This window comes from Chenopodium album, chromosome 21 (assembly GCF_948465745.1).
Source record: "Chenopodium album chromosome 21, dcCheAlbu1.1, whole genome shotgun sequence".
Taxonomy (NCBI): Eukaryota; Viridiplantae; Streptophyta; class Magnoliopsida; order Caryophyllales; family Amaranthaceae; genus Chenopodium; species Chenopodium album.
The window spans coordinates 39169355-39190664 of record NC_137854.1 but is presented as its reverse complement, the minus strand read 5'-3'; the positions used below and the strand labels follow the sequence as shown (position 1 = coordinate 39190664).

At 35.9% G+C, this 21310-nt stretch overlaps 2 protein-coding genes across 2 annotated transcripts; both read right to left on the bottom strand.

Annotated features, from left to right (window-relative positions):
- Positions 1-131: 131 nt before the first annotated feature.
- Positions 132-10097, bottom strand: LOC145600891 (coiled-coil domain-containing protein SCD2-like). The gene is made up of 17 exons (XM_081656751.1): positions 9436-10097; positions 9074-9303; positions 7707-7782; positions 7551-7592; positions 7404-7466; positions 5743-5792; positions 5625-5652; positions 5286-5360; positions 5073-5183; positions 4933-4993; positions 3665-3781; positions 3420-3541; positions 3210-3279; positions 2981-3022; positions 2026-2066; positions 928-1054; positions 132-544 (listed from the first exon to the last, which is right to left on the bottom strand). The coding sequence occupies exons 1-17, from the start codon at positions 9835-9837 to the stop codon at positions 462-464; spliced, it is 1740 nt and encodes a 579-aa protein (XP_081512877.1). The 5' UTR covers positions 9838-10097; the 3' UTR covers positions 132-461.
- Positions 10098-13258: 3161 nt separating this feature from the next.
- LOC145601203 (RNA polymerase II C-terminal domain phosphatase-like 3) lies at positions 13259-20493 on the bottom strand. Its single transcript, XM_081657160.1, has 12 exons — positions 19434-20493; positions 19212-19344; positions 19002-19057; positions 18812-18872; positions 17345-18715; positions 16301-16939; positions 16044-16190; positions 15674-15942; positions 15453-15564; positions 14646-14903; positions 14441-14487; positions 13259-14298 (listed from the first exon to the last, which is right to left on the bottom strand). The coding sequence occupies exons 1-12, from the start codon at positions 20120-20122 to the stop codon at positions 14235-14237; spliced, it is 3846 nt and encodes a 1281-aa protein (XP_081513286.1). The 5' UTR covers positions 20123-20493; the 3' UTR covers positions 13259-14234.
- Positions 20494-21310: the final 817 nt, after the last annotated feature.

The following is a 21310-nucleotide window of genomic DNA, read 5'->3' as shown; positions in this document are numbered from 1 at the left end:
AAAAACGAACACAGCTTCGAATTAGGAGTACATGGGAGATATTCCCTAAGGTCACAAACAAGTCCTTTCAACAATTGTGGCTTACGGACCTCAATTAATTTGGAATCCTCTCAATGATTGTGTAACCCAAAAATAAACAACACAGAGAATTTAGCCTTAGTATCTCAGTTATCTAAGTAACTGCTGAGCCAATTCTAGTTGTTGCAGCATTGATATGCATTTCAGGAACATCAATTACAGTGTGCATTACAAACAAGATTGAACATCTGGTCTAGGATGGCAACTCGATATATGAAACATATAGGAGCCTGAATCCCGATAAACAAAACAGGGATGGCCCAGCAAGTAGGAGAATCTAAGCTATGTACATATAAAGAAGAAATACATTCTATACAGCAGTGAGAATGAAAGCTGAGGTCTCAACTAGTAAGTAGAAATTACGTGTAATTTAAGCAGTGGCATCAGAAATCATTTTCTCTGCGAGATGCCTCCCAGAGTCGACGTTCAATCCCTAATTTTCTCAGCTCCACCAAACCTTGATCAACTGAGCAAGAGGCATCAAATGAAGTATATTAGAAACCATGTGCTCTGATACTGAAACCAGTTTGCAAGTAGGCAAACAATCCAAAACAAATTTCTTAGCCAATTGCCAATTAACAAACAAAATGTCAAGAATAAGAACACTTTTTTCCTGAAATGAGAGCAAAAAAGTGTATAGATGGACAGCAATTCTGTCTTTGTATGGGACACCCACACACATCTAGAAACACGGACAAATATAGATCAGAGGTTTATCAGCATGATCAACTTTTCAAAGAGTAGGGCCCTCTTACAGGATACAACAGGAGCATAAAATCCACGAGGATATTTACGTTTTATTTTTCAAAAGGTTTTTATAAGAATTAGAAACCACAAGAGAAATTTTACCATCAACTGCATCATGTGAGGTTGGTGAATGTCTGCTCCGACCGATCCAAAATTGAAGCCTTTCTTTGGCAATGTCCTTCTCTATACCAAGGTTTAGAGCTCTTCTCCAAAAGTAAGTCAGCCATGCCTATTCAATCCAACATTCAATTAGTTACAATTACAACCTTATATCACTCCATCAGAAAAACACGAATAACCAAACACCTGAAGTTTACCACATAGGTCATCCCCATGTTCCTTAATCCCATTTTAGTATAATGGTAACTAGAAATCGATCCATTGAACATTGATTTGCTTGCTTATTTTCTTCTTCACATTAAATAACTTGGTCTGTTCATATAAAATGAACTTAAAGACAAATTGTATATATACTCTCAAGATGTCTAAGGTTGCTGTCTTTTTGGTCAAAATTGTAGCCATACAGGGTAAAGGAATGAGGAGAGGACACAAGACAAAAACGAAAGGGTTTTGGCTGCAGAACTCACACCATGAGGCATTTGATTCGATTTAGCATTCAGAATATGAAATAACAAAACATCATTAACAGTGTATTAACTTTGAGAAACAATTGGGACAACAGTGGTTGAGTAGAATTTGATGTCAGAATGGATATGTAAACTGGCCACTTCAACAAAAACTATTTTCCCTCCGTTTTATAATAATTACAACACTAGGCATTGCACAGAGTTTTAGGAAAATTATAGGGTGGTCGGGTGAGGACCAAAGGGGATTTTTATAAGAGTTAGTAGGAGAAAGAAATAATCGAAAAAAGTGGTGTAAGTGGGATTAATGGGAGAGAAATAATAAAATAGTAGGGGGTCCTTACCATATAAAGAGGTGTTGCAATTATTATAAAACGGACGTAAAAGGAAAGTGTTGCAATAATTACGGAACGGAGGGAGTAATGAACATTGAAAAGTAGTTTTCTGTCAAAAGCAATGGATACAAATGATAGCTAGTAGTGATCATTGAGAACACAAATAGCATTTGGCAGTCAGAAAAATTTCAAACACAAAATTATATGCCCTCTTAATTTGTCAAGAAGGAAAATAGAAAAAACCTAGAGTGAAGAAAAACTGAAAGGGAAAAGAGCCAAACCTCTTTAAATAGAACATCTTCAGACTCCTCTGGACTTAGTTCTGTCAGCAGAAAGAAATTTCAGAACCATGAAGGTAATCAAAATTTAACATAACATCTATCAGATATACAAGTCAGATCCACACTTAGAAAATCCCCATGATTTCTAGATGAACGAGAATATATTTCAGCAGAATATTGGCATAGCTGGATCATTAAAAAAACAAAACAAAACATAAATCCGACAAGGTGATAAAATACTTCCTCCGTTAACTATTATTTGCAACATATACTATAAATGGATGCTAATAGTTAACGGAGGAAGTAGAGAAAATCATAAAGTTTATTGATTTTTTTTTTTTAATTCAATTAATAGAGCATCACTATTTGCAAAAAAAAACTGAGTGTAAACTTACAAACTTAAGGATTAGTTGCCCAGAAAAAAGTCAAGAGCTTAGTTACAACTACTCTTACAGTGGATTTTGATTAGAATTGTAAATGAAAGGGCAGGGAAGAAAGGGAAGGGATGGTATGGGGATTGGTTTATTCCCTCCAAATCTCTCCATTCAAAAGAAGGAAAATGGATTGCTCAGTTCCATTTTTCTTTCCCATCCCAAATTCAATTAATTGAACATGGATCCCTCACTCTCCCTTTCTTTCTTCACCTTTATATCCTTTCATCAAAATTCACATACAAGGATTTTCAACAAACCATCTGCAGGAGATGAGTCCAAAGGGCAGGTCAATTTTTAAGCCTAATAGAGTAATAGAGCATCATATACTATTTATTCAGCATACATCTTGATTGAGCTTCAAATTTCTCGAAGTTCTTTACTAAGGGTTTTGGTAGATAAAGTTATCATTGTAATTTGTAACTATCTCTGTATAAAATACACCCAACCCTAATGAAGAGTGGTTTCATCAACAATTAATCTATCTGGTACTTTTATCTAAGAGCGATTACAGAGATATATACCAAAGGCTTCCATATACTTAGCATCTCCTGGTGATTTAAAATCTGCATGTAAATGAAAATGGTACATTAGTATTATAGAAAAAGTGTAACAGCCAAACAGATGTAGAAAGAATCTCCATGCCTAAAAACCATACATACAGTACAAGCAAGCTCATCATAACCATTAAAACAAAGTCAAGATAAGCTTGTAGAGCCTTTATGAGAAAGTGCCAAAGTAATGTATGGAAACCTGAAATAGATAATCTAGAAGAATTTGGCCGGCGTTGCTGGGCTAATGCATATGCAATGGATTCTTCCACCTGAAAAGATTAAAACCATGTCAAAAGTAAGAAAGAAAGAAAAGGTTAAAAGCATATGAAAAGAAAATTTTACAAAATGAGGAATGACAGTCACAACATATTGCATATAGTGCCATATCTTTAGGGAAACTGAAAAGAACCTTTAATGACGCAAGCTCTTTTAAGCCCATTTCAACCGATAGCATACTCTCTATGTTTCCATCTCCAGTAAGATCATTGAAGTCTTGGTTAAGCCTGCTTTTATTCTCAGAATCTTCACCGCCTGCTTAAGCATACAAATGGCATGAACAAGTATTGAGTCCAGAATTCATAAACAAACTTCTGTAATCAGAAGAATTAGAAGATACTTCCATGGCTTCACAAAGCTAGGAGACATAGGAACAACCTTTTTCCCAGCTTTCCTCTTTAGCCTTCTGACCGGCAGAAATAACTAACTCGAAAGGAAGAGGAGCTAATGAAGACCAGTGTTCATATTTGGATGTAGCAATATCTGCACATATACCTGCAAAAAAGTATGAGAGTACAGTCAAAATCAACTAAGTAAACATATTATTTACCAAGTATTAAATTTCTAAATTGTAATATCCAATGCTAGAGGATGGAGGGTAGAACATAGGCAATTGCTGGTCTTCTGTTATCAACTCTCTGAATCATTGTAATATGAAGAGCTCCCAGGTTGCAAACAGTAAAGGCACTTATCTTTTCCACTTGTGCAAGCCTTACTACACTATTCAACCATATGGTATTTTATGGCCGTATGACACTTATGAAAAATGTACACACTTATAAAATGATATAATAACACACAACCCCCAGCTACTCCTAATAAGGCAACTGACTGCATTCAGCAAGACATAAATAGGGCCCTTTAAAATAATCCCCTCTAGGTTCAAGAAATTACCCAACTTAGTACCTCATAAGGCTGCCGATGTAGGTTCTCAGTTTGCATATATGATACTATTCAGCAACTTTTGATGGATGCAAATTGATGTTGAAAATTTCCTTAGCAAAACTACTTAATAAAGGGACAAATGTGCAATTTTTAACCAGATGCAATATAAATGCCCAATGAGCCTGCATTATTATTCAATTGTTATTATGTTTATTTTTTTACACCCTGCTTTCTGTAGCTTCACTTAATTTAGTAAAGATCAAATAACATTATGATGTTCAAAACATAAAAGGTGTTACTGAAGGATAACTAGTGAGGTTGTGTGATATGTGACTAGACCAGGAGGTCAACATGGTAGCCTTTCAGTAGCAGAGATTTGTGTGGATCTGACTCTGTAACAAGGTAAACTAAGCCCTTTTCTAGTTATATCCAAGCCAGACCGTCGTATGGAGTCATTATGCATATGAGACAAAGGAATGAAGATATCAGTAAGCAAGGGCAGATGATAATATTTGAACATGTATCTATGGAAATTGACAAGATTAAAATCACACACAAGTTATTGAGGATTCCAGTATTTCCATGGAAAGAAACTAAGCTCTCAAAATAGCCAAGCCTACGAGGTGAATAACATTTCTCAATATTTCCTCGAAAGCATGTCAAAAATTTATTCTGAATAAAAAGAATGAACAAAGTATTCCCTAACCAATGAGTAAAGACCGAAAACATTAAAAAGACCATGAATATAAAAGGTGTATTACCAATTTGTGCAGCTAAGCCCCAGTAACGAGCAAGCCAACATCTCTTGAGAACTACTTCTTCCTGCCATGATAACTTGATCAGTCAGATAACTTCCAAATAACTAATGATGAAATCTGCAGTACACATAGCTGGAACAGACCATCTCTTCCTGCGTTAAAATCATTCTTTCCGTCATTGAACGAAGAGCTTTTACTTCAGATTCAGTACCCTGAAGTCGTGCTGCAGCAGCTTCAACTTCATGTTTAGCATTCTTCAAAGCAAGGAAGGACAGAATAAGATCGCATGTAATAGCAAAAAAGCATAAGCAAGCAATTAAGTAGCCAAAAGTTGCAACTGTATCTTAAAAAGCTACCTTGGCTTCTAAACGAAGATTTGTGACTTCTTTGTTAATCACTTCTTTTGATTGCTTGTCATCTTTAAGTGCAGCCTGTAGAGGTTGAGATCTTCATTAATATCCATATGAGCAAAGAACCCACAAGTACAGAATAAAGTTGACAAGTGAGGGGGTTGGGTTTGTTTGATGCATTAAGAATCCTGGAAAAAGCCAACTATAGTACTATATACCCCCACATTTAACATAAGAAAATCAATTAATGAAAACTGAAATATTCCAGAGGAAGGACCAGTAAATAATCAATCAAGCTCATAGAAGAAAAAGGAAAAGAGAAACAAAAGCCATGTTGTTAACAACCTCTCTTTGACGTAAGGCGGCTTCTTTTCTGCAGAGATTACCAGAATGCAGAAATCAGAACAGAAAGTCTGAAACCCCAAAACAGGTCAAATCATATATATTGACAGTAACATGATACCTGTTCAAAAATTTAGCTTCTAAAGAGACTCCATCCCCAAGCGAAGCAACCTAAAGAGACACAGGAATACAGAATTATCAAAATAATCAGCAGCAACAGGATAAACAACTACGAAATACTTCCTCCGTTTCTTTTTAGTTGACACGTTTATTTAGTCACGTTTGTCAATGCACTTATTCAATCATTAATATCTTTAATTATCGATAAGCAAAAATTATGAAAAGTTGATATTTTGAAAGTATATAACGTGACGAATCTAATAAGATCCTTATGACTATATTTTTCATTACGTATAAAGCACAAAACACGGTCAAAGGGAGGTGTGTGAATAGTGCTAAAGTCAAAACGTGTCAACTAAATAAAAACAGAGGTAGTATAAATTAGCATAGCTGAACAGCGGCATGAAAGTTTCAGTTCAAATTACTACCTCTTAAAAAAATGTTTTGCAATTATTCCATTCTAAAATTCACCCAAATATTAGCAAAATTTTCAAGTTAATATTCCACAGTTATAGCCAAATTGTATGTCAATACACCCCCAATAATTATATATGGACGTCCATTTTTATAATATTTGGATTTTACAGTCATCTATTAATTTTCTTTATGTTTTCAATGAAGCAATTTCATTTTATAGGCTTTTTTGTAATCTAACTTTCATCCAAAACACCAACCATGTTTCAAAAATTCAAAATAATTTAGGAGAGTATGACTATTAATTGTATGTGGCACACTATCAGGTTCATTAGCTGTCAGATACTTTTAACCTGATCATTAAAAGTTTCATTCCTACATCATACTCTGGACAAGCAAAAAAGCAACAGCTCCCAGAACTGAGCTCCATGCCTAATTCATTTAAGGTTCACATTAGGAATCAATCAATCAATCAATCAATCAATCAATCAATCAAAGCCTTAATCCCAAAAGTGGGGTCGGCTAACATGAACCAAATAAAAAATTAGGAATGTAAAATAAAAAATTCCACTATATTTAACTTGGAATCAACTGTAAAAGACAATCTGATCTAAATGCTAAACTTATGGTGAAGGAGAGTCTCCTAATGATGAGTACAAGAATACATGGAAATATTTCACACGAGACATAAAAAGGATTTTGGAAACCTATAACCCTATATAGCGAAGATTGAAGAACCCTTTTTAATTATGTTTCTGAAGTCAAAGCTTCTTTTAAGTGAGCTAGTAATTTTATTCGCGATCCAATTTTGTTTCAGTCTGAATTAATAATGTTACCTTTTACTTCAAAGGAAGTTACAATTAATTATGTCTAAGCTCTACTGAATCCACATATAGAATACATCTACTCATGTCTGCTCCAATTCTATTAGTCTGAAAGCCACTTATCCCTTTCTACCTCCTCACTTACGTATCAATTTTCCTTTGGATAGCTAAAATTGCTCTTTTCGTTTGAGTTCATAAAGTGGGAAAAAATTCCCTGTGATTTTAAGAAAGCCAATGACCTTTGTAGTAAATGGAAAAAAATCTGTTGTTTCCCACCTATATAGACCTAGTTCTTAATCCCATAATATAAAAGCAAATTTAATTTCAAATACTACAAGCTTGCCAAAGAAAAACAGAAGTTATAGTAGCAACTTGGAATCATCATTGTTCTTTTTGTCTCAGAAAAAGGACAACGAAGCAAAACCTGTTTTTCAAGCTCTTTAACTCTAGCCTCCACTTGCTTACTTCTCTCTTCTTCTGCTCTAAGCTACAGAAGATATGAAATAAAAAATAAAAACCAGACCAAAACATTAATAAATATGACGAAACTAGAAATGCAGAAAGCATGAACCTTTGCAAGCACACTGTTGTTCTCCTCTTGTAGCATATCAAGCTGCAAAAGGATGTGTCAATCAAACCAATATTGAAGAACATGGAAATAATATCCTCCACCTTTTATTTTTAGATGCATAATTTACAAATCTCTGTGTATAAATTCAAAACATACTTCATCACGTAGACCAGAAGAATCTTGCAGATGTCCGGCATCTTTTGTATTATTTTGTACTTTATCTGCAAAGAATCTGGAAACAATAACAACAATTTAAACTTTTTAAAGCCAATGCATTACAATGATTTATTCACCAAAGATTTACGATATACATGGTTCTGCACAAGGGAAATAGACATCCATCCATGTGGCTTAATTAGGCAAGGAACCACAGACCGACAGACGGGACCAAAGTAAAAGGTATGAGATGATACAGGATGCCATGGGCAGATAGGAGAATAGGAGAGTACTTGTATATAAATCAATAATCTATAGAAGTATTAGATATCAAACTACAGATGATACAAAACAGTACATAGGAAGCATTACTTGAAATTAAGCTCTCAATGGCCCACCATTTCTATAACCTCAAAACCAAGATTAGTTTTATTTTTAGAATAAAAGAGGCTAATTAATTATTACACTAAACCTTTCAAACTAGCTCCACTTCACACATTACACATTTGAAAAAATATCTAATGGGTGTGATATCAACAATCATAAGTTCATGACTGATGCTGCATAAAATTGATGAATTCATATCTTTTAACAGCAAATTTATACTCACCAAGTGAGTAAGTAACCTTCAACATGGTCTTATTATGTTAGCGAAGAAGTGAATGGTTATCCAAAAACTAAGGCTAACATATGACTGATATGAGTACAATAATTTGTTCTACTTGAATATGACATACGATGCTTTAGGATCAGTAGGTGCAATGGCATTAGCTATATTAACATTTCATAACTCTATGGGCTGTAAACTTTTGTTACAACATGATTATGGAAACCATGACCACTGAACATTTGTGTTAGAACAACTGAGCAAAAACAACATTATCCAAGCATGAATCTCATCAATACAGGGTCAGCGCAAGTTCAAATATATGCAATCTTTTTTTTTTTTTTTTTTTTTTTTTTTTTTGAAGAAATGTATGCAATCTTGATTGTGCAACATTAGCATTCATTTAAAAATACCATATGCCATTTTGCCTTAATAAGAATCTTAAATTTAGCAATTGAGAGCTATAGGAGCTCTACAGAGACGGAACTGAAAGGCAATATATCGAAATCATAACTATGTACGTCTAAAATAATGTATAATCAAAGCCAAACTTTAGTAATTCATAGCATCAGTGACAATACAGCATGTTTCAGATTCTGTCTCTAATGCAAATGAAGCACATTCACTGATCTTAATTATCAACTAAAATTCGCAACAGAAAAGATGCATACTCCTAAGATTCCTAACCACAATTAGCAACAAAAATCACCACATACGACTTAATTAATAAGAAAGCAAAGATGAGAAATCAGTACTGTACCGTCTACTATTATCTTTCTGAGACCTAAAAGAAGGTGAATCCAATGGTGGGAGGGAAGATTGGCTCTTCAACGTTGTAACATTCGACGACAACGGCACTGGTGCCGGTGCTGGTACCGGTGCTTGTGCTGGTACTGGTTTCGGTGCGGCAGCAGTTCTCACAGATGCTGATGATCTACCATTAGATTTCGCCCGAACAGACGGCATTTCATCCAGCGAATTCCTCGCTGACTTTCTCCACCAAAACAATCAACAAAAACTCAATCAATCGTCAATTCAATCAACAACAAAACTCAACAATGCCATCACAACAACAGCAAATCAACAAATCAAGGTTTTGAGAGAGAAAGAGAGGTGACTGACAGCAGGAGAAGAAGATCTAGTGCTGCTGATTTTAGGAGCAGAAGGAAGAACAGGCTTGGAAACACCATTAACGATGTTTCTAGACAATGCAGGAGCAGGAAACCGTAGATCAGCACCATCATCATCATCTTCATCAGTAGTCTGAGAAGCCATAACCTGAGCTAACCGTTGAGCAGCAGCTCGAGCAGCGAAGTTCTGAGTGCGCTTAACACTGGAGATTCCGGTAGCAGAGGAAGTGCGAGCATGGTGGGCGCGAGTAGGCGATGCGGTGGGTGACTCGACGGAGGAGGTGGTGCGATTGTGGTGAGGACGGGAAGAGAGGAGAGATGCGGCGGCGACATTGTTGGGCTCGGAAGTCCACCGGCGAGGGTAGATCGGACTTTCAGTACGTTTGGTTTCCATAGTAGGAGGAGAGGAGTGTTGGGAGTTGTGTGGAAGATTCTGGAGAAATTTGGTGGAGCTAGATTGTTGTGGAAGTTAATATACCATTGTCGTCAAAGTGGTAATGAGGAGAGAGAAAGAGAAGAAGAAGATGTTGTTTGTTTTGGTGGTGTAATTGGCTCCACCTCCGTCGAGGCCGGCGAAACAGTTGTTGTTGTTGTTCACTTTTTTTTATTTACTTTCTTCTTTTATTTTCTTATCTCTTTCTTTGCTCAGTCACTGCCGTCGCTGAACATTAAAGACCTGATGGAGTGATAGGTAAGATTTCGACTTTAAACCTTTATAATTGCAACATTTTGACTTTTAGATTTACTAGAGTAGTTAGTGCGCGCTATCTGAAATCTCTTTTGGTTAAATTTTACATCACAAATTTTAGTTATTGGCAGTATATATAATGAGAGAAAATATATACACACTAACACACATATATTTAGGGGTACGATATAAATATTCAAACATTATATTATATTATATTATATTATATTATATATATTATATATTATTTTTATATATATATAATTACGCAAAAAGTATCTTAGTGTTATAATTGCTCAAATAGGTCTTATAAAAAACTAGGTTGAACAAAATTTTCAAATCAACTTATGGAACTCCAATAACCTATTTCAATCATTTAATTTTTAAACACCAAAAATAGTTGATTTTATAGTCAATATCTAATTGCTAAAGACACTAAACCATAAAGTTAGTAGCCCGGGCGTTGCCCTTGATAACTATTGTTGTAGACTTGTAGACGTACAATCGAAAAAATTTTCTTCAGGTTTTTCAAAAATGTAATTGTCATTGTCAAGCCAAAATTGAGTTATTTTTAGAGTATTTTGTTTTAATTGAACTTTGATGTTTGCACTTATATAAATTTTGTACATATTAATAACATAGTAATGATGTCAACTGTTGTTACTTTCGTTATTCTTATGGTAAATGATTACTCATTCTAATCTCTAACCTAAGGGCCTGTTCACATTTACTTAACTGAGCTAAATTGATTGGAGCTAAACTAAATTGAACTGAATAAAGCTGAAATGAATATTTTATGAGAGAAGGAAATTAGGAGCTGAAATGAACTGAATTGATTAAAGCTGAACTAAACTGAACTAAACTAAACTGAACTGATTGGAGCTGAACTAAATTGAACTGATATTAAGTAAATGTGAATAGGCCCTAAATGTATTTGAATTTACCATTTCAAACCACATACTATTTACTTCACATATAATCTATGCACATATAATCTATGATTCGTGTGAATGTCTACATCACGGAAATATATATATATTTCCTTCAATTCGTTTCAAAATTACTTTGTAGTTGACATGTTTATTCTTTTGGCTCTATTAATAGATTCTACTTTGGATGGATATCTTTGGTGATTAATAGATGAGTTGCATAGTAATCAATATAATATTATAATTGATATCCCAAGTTGATTATTACAAATATAACATCAACAAAGCCTTAATCCCAATATCCATTCAAAAAAAAGCCTTAGGGCCTGTTCATATTTACTGAATTGAGCTAAACTGAACTGAACTAAACTGATTGGAGCTGAACTGAACTGAACTGATTGGAACTGAACTGAACTGAACTTAATTGAGCTGAAATGAATATTTTATGTGAGAGGGAAATTAAGAGCTGAACTGAACTGAATTGAACTGATTGGAGCTGAACTGAACTGAACTGAAATTAAGTAAATGTGAACAGGCCCTTAATTTCAATATGAAAGTTACATATTACAAAATATTATAAAAAATATTTCTCTGAAAACTAAAAATTAGGATGAATCTAACAAAATCACACATGAAAATGTTTGAAAAATAGAAAAAACATAAAAGTATAAGATTCTAATGCTTCTATTTGCATTAGAATCTTTCAAGATTATTCCAAACAGAACAAGCAGAGGAAAAATAGATGGAGTATATCAAGTGGTATTTTGTTTTCTCTATATATTAGGAGTTGTTCACCACACCTTAAAAAAATATTTAGTAAAAATAATTTAAGTTCAGTAAAAATAAGTTCAATTCGGTAAAAATAAGTATTTTGAAGAAAAAATATATTATAAAATCAGTAAAAAAAAATGTTCAGCAAAACTAGTAAAGCCCCGTTCATTTTACCTTATTTTTACTGAACTGAAATTATTATTGCTAAACTGAAATTATATTTTACTGAATTGAAATTAATCTTGCTAAGTTGAAATGTATTGAGCAGATTGGTAAAGATGATTAAAAAAAGAAAAAAAAAAGCTTGTGAATTATTTTGGAACAAAGGGAGTATTTACGCTATGTTTAGTTCAAAGTTATTTAAGGTGATATCAACTTATTTCACAAATAAGTAGATTTTATCATTCTATTTACATTTATTTAGCATTAAAAGTACATGTTATCCGAATCTTATTACATCTCATTTGATAATAGTGTACAAATTAGGTCAAAGTTTGATCAAATTAAAATATAAGTCAGATATAATTAAAAAAAACATGATTATATCAAATGATATAATGTGAACTGAACATAGCGTTAATGAGTTATTATTTCCAAAAAAAAAAAAAAAAAAAAAAGTTAAATGTCCATTTAAAATGTATTCCAAGAAGCAAATTAGGTCTTTACTGCCAATTATATCCCAATTTAAATTTCCCAAGAAGTGATTTATGTCATTAGTGTCAATTATATCTCAATGTTTCCCATCTTAGTGAAGGACCTCACAGACTCAGTCACTACTACTCACTAGTGTGGTCCAAATGTTTGATTTGATAAGGAACAATGAGATCGAATAAAGCAAGCATGCAGTGACGCAACACTCTGAGTTTATAATGTAATGTGCATTTATCACAACCCTAGCTGGGCATGGTAATAGAATTTTGTGTCTTTGTTACACTTACACTCTCCGTTCTTTCAAGTATGCCCATTAGGGTGGCTACAGCAGCTCACCCCTGCTGGGCTGCTGGCGGCTTATGCTGTATCTATGGTCTGTTCACTACCATGTCAAAAGGTAAAAATCAAGCCATAAATGAAGTAGATTATGTAGTACAGACTACAGAGTAGTAGTAGAGTACTGCCATTGCTTGCATAAGCATGAGAAATGACAGACCCGAAGGCTTATTGCTGACACATACTAGTCCAGGTTTGCACGTCAATATACTCTTATACAAAAAAAATATTACTTAAAAAGGTTTTCTTAGAATGTTCAATTATAGTACTCGATAGACCAAATTTCTTGATGTTGTACAGAAATGTCATAGCCAACGGCTTGGTATTCGGTAGACCAAATTTTAGTTAGTTCCACTCTAAGCAGTCAGCAGTCAGCACTCAGCAGTCAGTAGTCATATTTTAATATTCCGATTTATCGGACAAATATACCATCTATCAAATAAAGGGTTCCAATGAAAAATATAAGATGAAAAACAATCAAAATATCACCTTCTGTCAATTAACCTATTTTCTCCTATGAAAGTATTCAGTAAATGAAAACTTCAACAAACTTGCAGATTAGACTTATTTGACAAACAACCCACACCCGACCACATTTTCAGATTAATTTTACAGTTTTACCTTAAATGGTAAATCTTTCATGAAAAATTGATTCAGATAATCTTTGATAATGTCCCCATTACCACCCCAAATAATGAATTTCTTTTTTAGTTAGTTACTCGAATTAATGTTTTGGCCTTAGGACTTTAAGAGAGCAATTGATCTGGCCAGCATTCAACTTTGCCATATGTATTTCCCAGGCAAAGTTGTAAAAAATCATGCTTTTCTGTACATCGCATCAAGTTAAGTCATCCCTGCTTATCCCTTCACTTTGCAAGAAAGGCACCACCACATACCTGCAATATTCAACATTTTAGCCTCTGCGATCAACCTCTCTTTAACCCACGACACTGATTTCCCCACCAAAAAGCGACAGCCAAGAAAATGGCTTCTCCCCCTCAATATTGTCGAACTGTAGAGCATCAAACACCTCCCTCAATTCCCTCTCTCATCGAGCATCACCAATTTATCCCATGTCCCAGCAGTTACTACATTCTACACCTACCTTGGCTGTAAAATCCAATCTCTTAAAACAAACACAGCCAGCCACTTTATGCTGGGCACCCAGCCATAAATTTACCCAATCAAGCATCACTAGGGACAAGCCATCCTAAATGTCAGGCGAAAAGTCAGGGGTGAAAAGATAGGGCTGGTCCTCACCATCAAAACCACAAGTTCAGAATCACTGGCAAGGAAGGTCTGAGGTCAGTTTCCCCTTGGTACCAGCTTTTCATGAATTTGAGGAAGGCTACCTTAAAAATATCAAACTGCACTCAACAGTTTCTGTTCGATTAGAGCTGGACACACTATAACCTTTCAAGATTTCACAGCAAAATCTTGCTCATTTACCCTTCTGTAAAGTAATGCAGAAGCTTCCACCCTATCATGCAGTTAAAAATAATAATAGTAATCATCAGAACAAATTAAAAAAAAGAATAAAGATCTACTAACAATAATAATAATACAGAGTACTCCGTATTATGCTTTAAAATAAACTAAAATGGACAGGCAGAAATTCTCACCAGCCAGGATGCACAACAAATTTTCCAGTAGATATAGCCCAATTAACCTGTTCCAAATCAAATAAATCAGGGCCTACCGTTAAAAATGAAATAGATTTATGGGCAATAGGTAATTCTTCTGGATTAAACAGCAACACAGAACGACTAATCACAAGCAGTCTCACAATTAAGGATTTACAGTCAACTGGGGAAAAAAATAAAATACCTTGTCAGTCCCTAGAGAATTGGCCACTACATGGGTGACTTGTTCATCTATTTGGTTGGTGCACACAGCACCAAACTGCTCCGCTGTCTGCCAAAGTGGGTGTAAATGAGGTTTAACTTCCCCAACAGGGAAGACCCTGCTAAACACAATGCGGCAGCCAGCAAGAATCTTTCGCTGCTCAGAAGCCAAGATATTTCTCACATCCACATCATCCAGGGAGTTGTGAGCAAAGAAATTTTGGTGTATCCTCTCTATGACCTGTTTCACAAATAAATAGACAAGATCCTATGTAAGCCATTCTTATTTTTAATAATGTGCTTAAATGAAAATTTTGGAGGGAACGGGAGAAGAGGGAGGGTGAAAAAATCCAATTTTATTATTTGTACTTTCTCCGTTTCTATTTAGATGCATGTCTTTCTAAATAAGGAATTTCAGATTTGATGCATCACTTTCCTTTTTACTCGTAGTTAATAAATTCTGTCTCTCTCATATCACATGGATCCTCTTTTTTTCTCTCTCTATCTCTCCCATATCCAAAAACTACCTTGGAGTCCATGTTTTTAACAAATGATGCATCTAAAATAACACTGAGGAAGCATATGGGATGAGGAGAGGACAGAGAATAGGAGTGATCCATTTTTCCCCCTTTTAATTAATCCAAAACCCTCCAAATTATTAAAAGATTTGGAATGAAGAAGGAAGCACATGCTCTCTATTCCCTGGAGCCCTCACGTCCCTGCTCTTTTCCTCGAAAAATACTAACCGACTTCACACTTAAATCTCAAGAAACTTCTGCAATAGACTTACTGCCAAAGACGATGCCAACGTTCCTTCTTCTGGTCTCTCATCATGGTCAATCTCAAGAAGTGAAGGTCCTGGGAGCCCAAATTGCCTCCTACTACAAGGAAAATAAGTATACCTGTGGGACAAACGATTGTGAGCTGTATACAAAGCAGTGAAAACACAGAAGAGACAAACATAAATAAAAAATAAATCCAGGACATAACACAATACTTGTATTCCCTCACCTTTCCACAACTATCAGATTAAGCTTGTTATGTGGCCAAACTCTAGCAGAATCATCAATTATTACAACAGAAGATTCCATGCCCAAAACACCCTCTAAATCCTTACTCTTGGGTACCCTCTCATCTCCATCAACAGTATCCCCATCATCACCCCGTGAGATAACTCGCCCAGAAAACAAACTTCCCTTTGGATCAAGCACTTTGGCCATCTCAGTGGCATACAACTTGTTCCCCATGGTATATAAGTGAAGTTCATAAAGCTTACTAGCCTGGAAAAGCAGCAAAAGTGCTAAAATTAATCACCCTGCACTAAGCCACCAAGGTCCAGCCAGTAAAGGGGTAAAACTAATATTGTTGCAGACATACATACCTTCTCCAAGAAATTCCAAATACCAGGCCGTAGCTTTGTCCACATCGCCATATGTGGAAAGCGAAAGAGATGTCGCCGGGGCTTTTCACGATCTTGTTCCTCTTTCTTTCTCAAAATCTCATCATGCACAGGATCGACCTCCGAGAACTGTGAGGAACCAGATCAGATAATTATCTGTGTAATGTCAAGACTCAAGAGCGCCAATAATATTAAAATAGCAGAGGCACTTAAGTTATAGCCTTAAGCACCACACTCACCTTTGCTGAATTGAGCAGCGTATGATCCAGATCCAACACAAGGCACAGTTTGTGGGAAGCAAACATTTTCTTCTGCTCATCAAGCCTTCTAGTTCTCTCTTGCTGTATAGCAGCCTTTTGCTGATCATCATATCCATCAAAATAATGCTCAACATCTCCCCAATTGTTCTGCAATTGTGGACCAGTAGAAACTTCTTCAGGCTTCAATGCAGACCCACTACGCTGGTCGCCAGTATTTAAAACTCCACCAGAACTACCAGTGGTTGCTCCACCAGAACTAAAACTTTCACTGTCCAAATTAACTTGCACAGATGGAGAACTTAATGAAGGTGGAGACTGAATACTGGAAGTTTGTGGGGCAGAAATAATGTCAGCAATATTTTTCAAATTCTTTGTAAACTGCTTAGTAATATCAGGCAAAACTGGGGTCTGAGAAGATGCAGCACTAAGACTTTTCCCATTAACATGCCTTTGGAGATTGATATTGTCCTGGAATCCTTGAGTAGTTGCATTTTGAACTCCATTTACTTTTGTTTGTTCTGGTGCAGAACTGCCAGTCCTTTGGACCAAATTGGCATGCAGTACACGACGAGGGTCACGGGGTTTCATGCGAAGTTTTGTCAACTCATCCTGTGGGCTCTGCAAGTACATCATGTTTACAAAATATTAGCAATTAGCCTCAGTTGCTTTGATTAGGCATGATTTCCAAAGCTTCAAAAGAACGATTCAAAGAAAGCTAGCATAAATTACACATAGTAGCCTTGTTGGTACATTGGATAATCTAAGATGGCTAAGCCAAGAGCAACATAGAGCAGACCACTAATAAAACAATGTATGGGGTATATATTATCATCCTAAATCTTAATGATGTACAAAACAACTCCATGCAGACAAGAGACAAGATCACAACTAGCAGCTCAAAGCCACAAATGAGAGATCTCAGGTGGCTAATTGCAAAGAAGGCAACAAAACACCTTAAAACATTACTATTAATTTATTTATTATAAATGGGAAACCCCATTATAAAAGGGAACAGTGTCTCACCGTGACTGCTATCTGAGAAGGGACCTGAAGCAATCCTGCACTTGCCTGCCCCATCCCAGGCGAAGTTGTTGGAGAAGTGCTAGGCGAGGGAGATGTTCCTAGTATTGAATTTGAGTTTGCAGAGTGTGATACACTTTGTAAAGATTCACCGGATTTTTTCTGCTCCTTCATAATATTTACCCATGCCGCTGGATTCCCTGCAATGCCTTTTAGCAGAGACTGCAAGGGCGAGGTGCCACTGGTGTTCTTTGCGGACTGAGTAGTTGTATTCACTGTCGCACTGGAATTAACAGTAGTAATCCCAGAAGAAGCTATACCACTTCCTATTTTCCTAGGATCAACAGCCGGACCCAACAGCCCTCTGCTTGCAAATTGTGGTCCTAGAATACTACTACTAGTCTCCACTCCAGTACTTCCAGGCAAGGTTTTTACTAGATTTACATTTGTGGACATCTCTTTGGTAACTAGGACATTTCTTGGTCTCTTGGCAACAGGACCATCTGAGAGGGGCCCCTCAAGTGCCTTAGTCTTCTTAGGATTCATTATCTCTCCCAACGGTTCTAATTTAGCTGCTGGGCTGGAAACCATGGGTGAAGGGCAGAAACTAATATCTAATGAGCCAAAACTGGGATTAATATGCCGAAGTCTAGGATCTCGACTCTTTGCAGTGGGCCGCGATGAAGAAGAAGATCCAGCACTAGTGCCACTAATCACCCCTTGGACACTTAAAGTACTTGTGTAAGGAGCAGAAGAAACAACTGGTTGTGGAGTTACAGAGGAATTTGTATTCCTACTAACAATATTATTATAGGCAGCAGAGCTAGAAACCTCCTCATTGGAATCATCAGCTCCTCCATCATTACCATCTTCGGAAGGAGTTGGGCTAGGAAGTGTGTCAGTTGCTTGGAATGTACTCCGAACATACCTTTGTTGGTAGCTTGAGACAGCTTTCACTGCTTCAGTTTGATAGGGATGCACAACAGATTCCTCCGAAACATGGACAGCACGGGGAAAAGCTGCTTCAGAGACGGGTTTGCTGGTGGGTGATGGAAGACTGTCTTCATCATGAACTACATGGAGATCTAGCAGAGGAGGACTGAAATTGCTTCTTGCCTTTACATTAGAAGGAAGTTGCCTCAACGCTTCTGACAGAATGTCAGTGTTCTTTCTTTCCAAATGATAAACAGAAGATTCAAATTCCGATTTCTTCAAATACTGGGAACTATTGTCACCAGTATTCACGGTTAATGTATTCGAATCAGTGAGGATAGCCTTGTCCGTAACTGACAGTTCTTCCTGCCTCTCCCTGGATTTGGGCTTCACTGAAACCACCGGTGGAGGGGGATTAACAACGGCAATCATGTCCTCCACCTATTAGTTAAAACATAATACAATCAAATTTCAATACTAGAACGAATCGGAAGTAAGTTCATATGATTAAGAGAGAAAACATTGCAGTAAACCAACCTCTTTCCTCTGTTCTGGTGTAAAAAGAGCGGAACTGAGGCCCTTTACAAAATTAAGCAGTCTGCATTACAGAATTGAAGGCAAAAACAGTATTTGGTTGGTCAAAAGAGGGAGAAAAAAACAACAATGGCTTCATTTACTGACTACTTAAAAATATGTAACTGAAGCAATGAAGGGTACAAAACAAGACCTTGACATCCTATCCTTATTCTGTTCTTTTAAAGTAGGGGTCATTGAACTGTAAACCTGAAGAAAAAATAAAAAATAAAAAATAAACATCATACATTTGAACAAGAAACCTTCCTCCAGAATTCCTATAAAACCACACTTCAAGCAAGCTGAATTGAACTAAAATTGAATTGAATTCTCGAGGTTCGAAAAGAAGAGAATATTGGCTTACAGTGTAAACACACTGGACAGCAGCAAAAGCTTGTTGAATAAGCGCATCCTTAGAAGGAAACCAGGTATGCATCACCAACTCTTTCAAGCTGTCTAATGAACTCTTCAATCGAGCACACACGATATCGAATGATCTAAACAATAAACAAACACACAAACAACAATCAATCAATTTGTTTCTCCTGATAAATTATTTCAAAGCAAGTCATAATATCAAACTTACTTATTGGCTTCAGCAACAGTGACATTCTGAAGAACTTTACGAATAGAAGAAACCTGATTCTCCAACTCTTCATCCTCCATTTCCAAACCTCCTAACCTACTAAATTCATCTTCAACCTTTTTATTAGCATTACTGATAAGTTTATTATGATTACTATCGGTTTCGTCCTCGGAATCGAAATCAATCTCGCCTTCTTCCAATTCACCTTCTTCCTTCTCACTATCAACCATTTCAGCAACTCCATTATTACCACTACTATCTAACTGCTGCTGCTCCTTCCCCGCATCAGCAGCAGCAGCAGCAGCAGCAGTATCATCAGTCACTTTATTACTACCATTTTTATCATCCAATTCTACCAGTGCTTCATTCAAAGGCTTATTCTGTACAGCTTGCGCCCACGCTAAATTGTGAAGACCTGAAGCTCCATATCCTCTTGGATAATACTTGTACAAATTATTCATCCAATACCTGTTGTTGGTGTTGTTGTTGTTGTTGTTGTTGTTGTTATTGTTTTTGTTATTCGTTGTCGAATCCGAAGAAGCCGTTGTTGTCTTGCTCATTGATTGTTGTTGTTGTTGTTTCCATGGCTTAATTTCATCCTTACTAATCTCAACAATGGCGTCTGAATCTGCTTCTGAGATTTCACCTTCTTCACCTCTATTAATCTTCATCTTCACATCGCTTCCCATTTGAAATTACACTGCCTAATCTAACAAATCTAGGGTTTCTAATTTCGAATTCGCTCAATCACTCACCCGATCTATGATATTATACAACAAAATAATGTAGTTTTTAATTTAGATCTAGAGATTTCCGTCAAAATTAGGGTTTCAGATTTGAGAAACACTTTTATTTTTCGGTCGAAAATTACAGAAAAATTAAAGTCAGTAAAGCCTATCAAATCTCAAATTAAGCGACTTTATCCGCCGATTTTGACGATCTATTCAATTGTTGATTTATTGAGATGATGAATTGAAGATCCAGAACAAAAACAAGAACACGAATTGTAGCCGAAAGAGGAGAGAGAAAAGAGAGGATGACGTTGATGATGATGTTAATAACACAATTTGACGATGGAAAAGAAAGCAAAGCAAATTAAGAGGTTTAAATAAACCAAAATATATTTAGAATACAGTATGATATCGGATCTCAGCCGTCCACGTCAGCGATCCGAATCAAAAAGTAGTTTCCCAGCCTTTGGATTGATTGAATAAAGCAGCGCCAGTCGGCACTAAAGCCACTAATTATTGTGTTTACTTAAGGTTCTGTTTGCATCAAATTAGGAGTTTTTGTTTTGATTTAATTAAGCTCTAACTTGATCTATTTCTCCTTGTTTAACTGAATTTTAAATTAGGAAGGTTGACGTGGAATGTCTCGAGTTATTACTTTGATAATTTGATTTGAGTTTTTACTCCATATAGGATTATCATGAACCTTGAATATTTTAGCTTGACTTGTGATTTATATGGGTTAATGTTTCGGGTCATTGCATGTCATTTCAGGTTCATTGCAAGATTTGCTGCTAATTATGGAATATGCATGCACAACATATAGAGCTGAAAATCTTGCACTAGAACAAGGTCTAAAGCTAGCTAAACAAAGAGGCATACGGAAGCTAATAGTTCAAATGAATAATAAAGCTTGCGTCGAAGCCATCATCAATCCAACACAGCAGCGGAGTGAATGCATGCATATCATCAAACCATCGTAATCTTAATAGTTCCTTTATTTAATATGGTTCATTGTTTTCGGGAGGGTAATAGGGTAGCAGATAAACTCGCTAATATGGATGTTATCCTCGAAAAGAGGTGGTTTATTCGATGCTCTCTGATCAAGATATAAAAAAACCTTCTTTAGGAGGGTATGATTGTTTTTTA